This window comes from Zosterops lateralis (genome assembly GCF_965231275.1).
Source record: "Zosterops lateralis genome assembly, chromosome: 12".
Lineage (NCBI taxonomy): Eukaryota > Metazoa > Chordata > Aves > Passeriformes > Zosteropidae > Zosterops > Zosterops lateralis.
In genome coordinates this window covers 133,096-142,785 of record NC_139772.1, presented here as the reverse complement: position 1 = coordinate 142,785, position 9,690 = coordinate 133,096, and the positions used below count along the sequence as shown (strand labels likewise).

Genomic DNA, 9,690 nt, shown 5'->3' with positions numbered 1-9,690 from the left:
GGCTGCTGCGACAGGAAGGCCCGAGGGACGCGGAACCCCGCGGAGGAGAGGCCACGGGGCGCTGGCTGCTGCTGGTGCGGCGGCCGGGCAGCGCTGCCACGAGCCGGTTCCAGCGAGCCAGCCGGGCCCCCGCGGGCCGGGCGCTTTCCGGACGGACGGGCCTGGCTGCGGGGCGGGCGCCACTGCCCCGGTCCCGCCCGTGCTGGGCGGGGCAGGCGAGCGCACCGCCTTCGCCCGGCCGCGCCTCTGCCCGGGGATGCTCCGGGAGCGGGGCGGATCGGCGGCGTCTCGGGCTCCTCCCGCTGCCTCGGAGCCTCGGCCACGTCTGAAAGCGGCTCATTGTCCCTGTCGGCAGCTCGGAGCCGCGGCTGTGGCGGGAGGCGGCGACAAGGTACGGGCTGGCTGATGCGGGTGGGGGTGTGTGGTTATTCCACCCGACTGGAAGTCCCGGTCTGTCCTTTTTTTTCCTTTTCTCAAACAACGGTTCTTTAAAGGAGATGTTTTTGAGCGGGTCACACACGCCTCTGCTTGTGGTGGCGGAGTAGCGTTAATACCAATTGCGGCGGAGCTGATGTCGCACCCATCGAGGTAAAGCTGTCGAAAATCAGCCTCTTTAGGTTTGGGGGTTTTTTGTTGTTTTTTGGGTTTTTTTTTTTTAGGGTTGATTTTTTTTCCCCCCTTCCACTCTCCCTTCTCCCTTCTCTCTTCTCTCTTCTCTCCTCTCTCTTCTCTTCCCGTAGAAACTATGGCTGATTCAGGTTAAAGTGGTTTCGTTTGGTGAAATAAGGTGTTCGTTTGTTGGAGTTAGATGGTGAAATAAGGTGCTTTAGAGAACCCTCCCATCATTTCAGGAAATCCCTTCCCATTTTTCTGTTGTGTCCTGCCTCTTTCTAGGTGAAGGTGACATGCTGATCGGAAGCATTTGTCAGTATTTCTTAGTTGCAACAGTTGCTTCAAGTGAGGCACACAGGGCGCACCTCAGCCCAGTCGTCCTTGGACTTTGGGGACGCTACTGTACCGGTGCAGGCAGAGTGTCAAGTAAGTAACAGCATTCAGTCACTGCGGGTGTCTCTTTGTCACCCCAGTTTTGGCACAGTAAAAATTCCTGACAAACATTGCAACTAAGCAGACCTTGTTTCTTGAACACCAGTAATTCTAGTAGCTGAAAACACTTTGTGATCTTCAGCTGCTTTAATCCAGCCTGTTTTTTCAGTCTTCCCACAACAAACCCAGACTTGTTTGTTCTAAGGAAATCTTTCATCCCAGCCTTTTGTCCAAAGCTCAGAGAGAGAGCATGTTTATTGACAGCTCTAATATGAGGCACAATATGAGACTGTCTTTCTACAGTCCTTTTAGTATCCCAGAAAAAAAAAAATAGCAGTGTAATAGGAGAGTCTTTTTTTAGCTATAACGGTAGGTTTTGCTATTTTATTACGTCTCTTCAGGTTGAATTCTGTGCTGAAAGGAAGTTACTAAGAAACTGTACTCCTTTCAGAGCTGACCTGAAAAGATCTGATTACTTGATTCCAACATTATATGTCTTATGTGACAAACGAACAAAAGTCCCTGAAAGCAAGAGCTAAATGATCACCCAGTGGACAATTTCTTTCTTTTCTGCCTTTCTGGATCTGAAAAGTGGTGTCCTTAGAAATGACATCTTTTGGGGATCAATACTACTGGCTGACTGTAATTTTATCCTGCTTGGTAAAACTGGATAGCTTTCTGTAATGTAGTTTCTTGGCAAGCATTGGCAGATACTAGTGGCCCTGCAGCTCACCAGTCTATCAGACACAGTTTAAGTCATGAAGAAAATTATTGCTCTGTTGGACAGTTTGTATAATTAACTTCCTTTGGACAATATGTAAGAATAGTTATTGTGGAACCGTCCCAGGAATCATCTAGTGTAGGATCTTGTTTCCATTGGTAGCTGTTAGCAGGGAAGCCCAGGAACAGAGCTTAATTCGGGACTGACAACTAAACCGTATATGTAGATACTTTTCAGATCACATTTTGAACATTTACATTGCCCTGTGAAGAGATGATTGTGCCTCAGGAATTTGAGAGACTTCTGATTATTCTCTTTACCAGAGCTCTTCTTGAATAAATGGTCACCAAAGAAGTACTACTACTATCACAAAAAAAGGAATAACAGTGTAACTGTTAGTAAAATAACTTGTATAAGGACTATTCATTATTTGCTAAAGTACCTACTGTTATGCCACCGAGTGTTCCCATACTTCATGAGTCTCAGCTGAGAGATGTGAGAGGTGTCAGTGCTGTCTGCTGCAACTTGACGCTCGTTACAGCCTGTTTTTCTGCTTGTTGTAGATCCCTTGCCACTTGGGGTCGGTCTGATTGCATGAGTCAACGAGGAGGTGTTTTCTAGAGCTTTGTCACTGAGATGGCAGCTGAAGTGGCAGTAATGCTAGAACATCTAGCCCCTCTGCTGCTTCTCCTTTTCTTCCCCTCATTTGCAGCTGGCAGGCGTGCTCTAGTCAGGCAGGTGCAGCTACAATGAAGCACTTCTGTGGAGCAAAGCAGGAAAAAAGGAGGTGTAACAAACCAAATTTTGCTTTCCTGAGGGGAGCTTGGGGTGGGCAGGTGGTGCCACTGAGCTGTTAATGGAGGAGGAGGGCACTAGCAGAAAGAGGCAAGGCAATGCAAAGCAAGTCACAGACTAGTGTTTCAGCGTGCAGCTTCAGTGCGCAGTTTTGGCATTGCCTTTCCTGAAAGGGCAAGCTTGCCTAACAGCACCATCTGGCGAGTCCTGCAATTGAATAGCTGGAACATCAGAAGTAACCTGTATGGCAAGGTCCCGTTCCTCACGTTTGGAATTGTAGAATCATTTAGGTTGGAAAAGACCTTTAAGATCATGAAGTCCAACTGTTAACCCAACAATGCCAAGTCCACAACTAAGGCAATGATATAATGTAATCTATTCAGTAGATTTATAAATGTGTGTATATGTATATCTACCTATGTGTATACATAGGTAGATCTTCAGCCACTCTATGACTCTATGAGAAGGTTGGGCTACTCAACAGCTGCTTTCTGCCTCAGCTGAAGTTTATCAAAAATCACAGGAGAGCTTGTTGGGTTTAAAAAAAAAAAAAAAAAAAAAAAAAAAAAAAGTACTTTAGGGGAAGGCAAGTTTAACCTGGGCTGAAATCACCTTAACTGCAGAATACAGTTACAAATAGTACGTGGTTTACATGAAAATAGAATTACACATACCCAACATGAGAACTGCAGAAATAAAGGACACTGTTTACGGAGAAAGTGGTGTAATTGGCCTTATGAACTGGAAAGTACACAAGCGAATTCTTTTACAGATGCTATATTTTGTTGTGTAATTATGTTGTGCAATTTTCTTTGGTGATGTGTACATGTGTGTATATTCCTTAGAAACACTCTAGCTTTTCCAAAAGGGTAGAAAATTAATCTTAAATATAGAAAACGGGTGTTCTACTTAGTGTTTTACTTTGACACCACACTTCTTTCTTGCAGTTTCTATCATACTGAAATGTAGGGAAATAGTTCCGCTTACAGGCATTTGACATTATTTGTAGCGCTTGAGTCTGATTAGTTCAGACACATATTGTGTACTAATGCTCATGTTATCTGTTTTTTTATTGGCACAATGTTGTCTGCAACATTACTTGCATGGGAACTGGAGCGAGGAGAGGTCTGAGAGGGTCAGGGCAGAAGTGAATTTAAAAAAACAGCTCTTGGCTTTTATTCCTCAGTCCCCCACTCTCTGCTAACAACGTGTAAAGAGCAGTTAGTGTTGCAGTTTTGCAGCATAATTAGAGTGGAGCTGCAGTTCTGTGCAGCTAGAGTAGAAACACATTAATTCTTTAAAAAGCGTAAATGAGTCTCTAAAAGCTACATAATGGGTGAGATTGCAAGGAGCTGCAGAATGCAGTCGATAATGACTCACCTTTTGCACTCAAGAAAGAGATCTGAGTTGTGTCTGACTGACTTTCAGGCATAGAGCCTGTTTCAGGAAAAATCTTTCAATTAGTAAATGCAACTGTACTTTGACTTCAGCTTAGATTCTTTCATCCCCTCTGTTTGGTGAAGTGTCAATGCAGGCTGCCGGATTTCTGGCAGTCCTCACAGCACAGAGAAACTTACAGATCCTTCTGGAGATGTAATATGCCAAAATTCAGTATTTGAACAAGGCAGATTTTATCTATGAAGCATGGCCAAGCTGAATTAAACTAAGGATTTATCTATCTGCTCTTGTGCCTGAGAGTAGCAAGTAGTGGACTGCTAAGGAAGAAGTAATACAGTAAGCCTTGTTTCTCCTAGTGTGTCACCACAATACAGGAATATACTACGAGCTATCCAGTTTAGGGAATTGCTAAGCCATGGGCCGTAGCCTCATTTTTGCCTTTAACAGTCCTTGGAAGGCTTTTCTTCCATTACTTACTTTAAATCAATGTAATTATTTATTGAACTCTTGTATACTTTTGCTGCCACAGAATTTTGAAGCAGAGTTTCACATTTTATATACGGTATACATAAAGACTTTGTAATGAGAGATCATTTAATTCAATTCAATTTATTATATCAAATGAGAATGTATCTATGTTTACTAGTCTGCATGATTTTCTTTCAAGAGTTCGGAGTGTGTTGAAAAATGTCTCTTTCACTGTAACAAGAAAAAAATTGTAATTGCAAATTGTAAATGCAATTGCAAATTTTAAATACGTAAATGTAGACCTTCTGAGATGATCTGCATACACGAGGAGTCTTACTTTCCTAAACCCTTGCCTGCTAACATTTACTGACTGCTTACTAGTGGAATATGCATGAGTGAGAGCACAAAAGGGTAGGTGCCAAAAACCTCTAGTAAAAAGCTGTGAAAAGTGCGTGTGCCTTGAATTTTGACTGCAAAGTAAAGCAGAAATCCACTTGGGGTTGATATGCCTAAGATTTTCTAGAAGTTATATGCAGACAAATCTTAACTCCCAAACTGGTAATTCCTTGAATGCAAACTCAGGGTGTTCAATCTTGGGGTGTATGCACTCTAGACAAAAGATACGTGTCAGCAGCTTTTTCATTTTATTATCTCTGGCTAGGTATGGTTTCAGGTTGTGAGTTTTCATCCAACTTCTGCCTTCTCCGGTTTGGAAAATAGAGGGTTGTGGACAAGCACCAATTAGTACAGCACCCTATGGGCACTGTAGGGTACAGCACTCACATTAGATAAGATGATTTTTATTTTAGCACCCACAGTTACCAGTGTTCACATCCGCTCCTTTTAGGGGATAGAAATCCTTGTAATGTTAAATTAAAACAGAAATACAGTTGAGCGAGTCAGAAAAATGTTTTTCTTCTTTTTTTTAGGGCAATATTTACCAGTATTCAAGTTGAGGGCCTTGTGTATTTTGTAGTTTTGTTTTGTTTTTAATCCAAGGGTTGAGCTGTATCAACCCAAGGTTTTCTTCAACATTGAACATTTACTTATTTGCTTATTTCAGCTGTCACTTGCAGTGATCATCCCCCAATGCAGCTGATTAAGGAAACAGTAAATCCCACATACATTCATGCACATTTGAAGAAAGGTTTTACTAATGCAAGAGTTTGTATTGTCTAAGTTGTATCATTATTGTGCCACAGGAGCAATGGTTCACCAGTATTTCCCTTCTCTTTTTCAGCTTTTCTCATTGCCCTTCATCGGTGAAAATGGCAAGGATTCGGATTCCTAGCACAATTGTTATAATTTTTGTCACAGTTCAGACTGGATTCTTACTCTTCATGTATGCCCGGTACAGTAGCTTCATGCTTCAGTCTGAGGAGAAATCATCACAAGTCCACATACTTATTCTCTCCTCTTGGCGGTCGGGATCTTCTTTTGTCGGTCAACTTTTCAGCCAGCACCCCAGTGTCTTCTACCTGATGGAACCTGCATGGCATGTGTGGGTTACAATGTACCAGAACAGCGCCAGAGTCTTACACATGGCAGTGCGGGACTTAGTCAGGTCGGTCTTTCTGTGTGACATGTCTGTGTTTGATGCTTACATGCCGTGGAAAAGAAACTTATCCGATCTTTTCCAGTGGGCAGCAAGTCGGGCCCTGTGTTCAGCTCCTGCTTGTGACTCTTTCCAACGTACTGACATAACCAGTGAATTGGCATGCAAGACCCTTTGTGGACGGTATCCGTTCAGCAAGGTGGAGGAAGCCTGTAAAACTTACAGCCATGTTGTCATCAAGGAAGTTCGATTCTTTGACTTGAAGGTCCTATACCCCCTTCTCACTGATCCATCCCTGAATCTCAAAATTATTCACCTGGTCCGTGACCCCAGGGCAGTCGTTAAGTCCCGCGAACAATCAGTCAAAGCGTTAGCCCGTGACAATGGAATTGTCCTGAGTACCAATGGCACTAAAGTGGAAGATAGCAAATACCAAGTAATGCAAGAGGTTTGTAGAAGTCACGTTCAGATTTATGAAACAGCTACTCTAAAACCACCTAATTTCTTGAAAGATCGCTATTTAATGGTCCGTTTTGAAGATCTGGTAAGAGATCCATTATCAGAAATCTCAGAAATGTATAAATTTGCAGATCTTAGTTTGACTCCCAGGCTCAAAAGCTGGATCTATAATATCACACATGGACAGGGACCAGGAAAAAAAAAAGAAGCCTTCAAAATAACATCTCGAGATGCAGTTAGTGTTTCGCAGGCCTGGAGAAATGTTCTTTCCTTTCAGAAAGTTAAGAAAGTACAGGAAGTTTGCAAAGGTGCTATAAACATTCTTGGTTATCAGCTGGTCGATTCAGAAAAAGAACAAAGAGATCTGACGTTGGATTTGGTGTTGCCAAGACGACAAAATCAATTCAGTTGGTCATCATATAATCCAAAATACTGAGACATTTTTGAGAGATCTGGGGAGGTGGGGCAGGGTAGTTGTTTGAATATTTCTCTACTGTGCAGCATATAGTAGTTGGAAAATCCTTGGCTGGTGACTTTATCTTTTAGTCTACTCTTTTTTTGTTAATGTAAGTAGGTTTTTTTCCTGAGTTTTTTACATGAAAAAAGACAGCAAGATACTTGTCAGCCTGTTACTATGCTGCTCATAGCGTTGTTTTAAGAATATAATTTAAGCACTTTCTATTAAAATATGGATTCTCAAAGATGTCTTGTTTATTGATAAAGGTTGAGCTCTATTTTTCATGCTTTAATTTTTTAAGAATTACAGTTCTTTATTTGTATATATGGAACAAAGTAGATAGTAAATTCCTTCACTTGACTTTCTTATTTGAAGTTGTTGTGCAGTTCTGTATTTTTTTTCAGACTTCTTTTGATGTTTAAAATTTTAATATGTAAGTTTTCCAAAAGGCAACTGCAGCAGCTGTGTTGTAAAAGACTTAAACCAGAAGTTCATTTATTGATAGATTTCATAATGGTTTCCTTGGAATGGCAATGTTTACAATCACATACTAGAATGTGATGTTTGCTTGGGGTGCAAAAACCAAAGGACATAAAGAAACTTTCAGTGGAATCACAGTGGAAATAGTGTTTTAATTCTGCCCCCGTTGTGTTCTAATACTGTGACAAAGAATAAGTGCATGCTTGCTCCTGCTGCACAGTCCATACCATTGTCCTCTCTCTTCAGAACTACAGGTTCAGAATTACGAGTGAGATTGGAGTTTATTTCGATTGTTACTCCTGCAAAATACAGACCGTTCTGGGATAGGAGTAACTTGACATGTTTAATTCCTGCTTCCCTTTAAAATCAAAGGAAGCAGATTTTAAATCATCATTCCACGAACTTCTACCATATTCCTGACTGTTCCAAAAGTTTTCAGTGTTAGAAGTTCCTGAGCTTGTTTTCCAGGCAAGCTGGGATTTAGATATTATTCCTTCCTTTTATTTGATGTTTTTCCTCTCTCTGATTTTAGTAAGGGAAAATTTATTGCAAATGCGTTTTCCATCCTAATTGGAATTTTTGTACATCATAGGGCACATTTCCAAGGAAATTTACCAAATTGATGTTGGTAAATCAGGAATTGTTCAATATTATATCCACAGAATTCTGCGAATTCCCAGGAAAACTGGCTAAGTGTTTAATTGCCATAATTCATCTCTTTGTAAAGTTCTATTTACTGCATTTTTAATTACATAAAAATACATTTTTAACCCATGAAAACCTAAATCCTGGCCTAGCTGCTGTTCCTTGGACTCAGTGGGGAGGTTCTTGGCTGCCTGGGCACATGTGGATGTTCATCTGAAGTGAGCTTCCCACTAAAATAGAATTTGTTTTCAAGCAAAACTGGGAATTATCTACAAAATCTTATTTTCTGGGAGGCACTGGGTTTGTTTTACTTATCCCTGCATAATCCAGGATACTCCCAGGGCTGTGTTAGGCAATGGTATGAGGGGAGAGCTGCATTTATTTAACATTTATTTAATTTTATCTCCTACTTTATTTATTGGGGGGGGGGGGGAGGGGGGGGAGGGAGGGGGTTGTTTGTTTTTTGTTGTGTTTTTTTTAACTTTTGGATTTTTTGTATTTTATGCTATATTTTTTATTTTATTGTGGTTTATTTTTATGTTCTTTTATTGTTTTGCATTTTTAAAATATTTTTAATTTTTATATTTTTATTTAATTTGTAAATTTAACTTTATTTTTTAAACTTTATTTTATTATTAAATTTTTATTTTTTAATTACTTTTAAGGGTTTGAGTTTTGTATTTTTTAATATTATTTGGGCTTTTTTTTAAATTTTCATGTTATTGTATTTCTTTTGTAGTTTCTGAATTTTTTTTTTTTCATGTTTTCTTCGTTCCTTTTTTTTTTTTTTCTTTACTCTTTCTTACCCTAAGTATCTGGAAGTTTGGCTGTTGGCAAAAAAGAAGTTGAAAAATGACCTCCATGTCCACGGGACGTCTGGATATGATTGAGAGTGCAGTTAGGGAAAAACCTCTATATTTTCTGCTAAATTAAAAAACCTGAACTAAGAAAGCTGTGAACACCGTGGTGACACTTTTTTTTTTCCTTTTAACACCCTAACAGGTCTCATTCTACCCATGCACAGCAGTACCAACAGTAAATCGATGTCGAGGTGTTTTTCAGAGGTAGTAATAAAACAAAGTAGACTTTTTATTTTGTTACTCTCTGAACCTCCTTGTTTATTAGCCAAGAAATCCAACACAAAGCAAACAAAAAAAAACCCAAAACAAAGCCCCCCACAAACAACCCCCCCGAAAAGCACGCAGAATGAGAAAATGTTTTTATTATTTTATATTATTATTTTAAAATTATTTTTATTATTATTTTAATAAAGATTAAATATTTACCCTTTAGAAAACTAGGGTCATTTAATTCTAGTTCACTGTGGTTCTGATTTCTTTGGTTAATGAATTCATATAGTTTAAAATATTGCTTAAAATATCAAGAAGTAAATTTAAAAAAATACAAATACAAAAAAAGAAAAATATAAGTAACAAGAGAACTATGAAATATGAAAGATAATATCAATAGATATACTATATATTATTACATGTTCCATATATTATAATATGTAAAATATAATTAATATAATGTACATGATATAATAGATATAATATAAATAGGTAGATAATATAAATAGATAAATTATAGTAGATAAATACATGATACAATGGAAATATCATAACAAGAAATAGAAGAAATATTGAACTATAGCCTAAAATGAAGGCT

General features: G+C 39.4%; 1 protein-coding gene across 2 annotated transcripts; it reads left to right on the top strand.

Moving 5' to 3' along the window:
- The first annotated feature begins 259 nt into the window (after positions 1–259).
- Positions 260–8,424, top strand: LOC310914107 (carbohydrate sulfotransferase 5-like). 2 transcript variants are annotated; one of them, XM_083870019.1, is made up of 3 exons: positions 260–391; positions 895–1,038; positions 5,667–8,424. In XM_083870019.1, the coding sequence occupies exon 3, from the start codon at positions 5,695–5,697 to the stop codon at positions 6,874–6,876; it is 1,182 nt and encodes a 393-aa protein (XP_083726145.1). In that variant the 5' UTR covers positions 260–391; positions 895–1,038; positions 5,667–5,694; the 3' UTR covers positions 6,877–8,424. The 2 variants fall into 2 exon arrangements, with proteins under 2 accessions (XP_083726145.1, XP_083726146.1); XM_083870020.1 differs by lacking the exon at positions 895–1,038 and having other exon boundaries at positions 261–391.
- Positions 8,425–9,690: the final 1,266 nt, after the last annotated feature.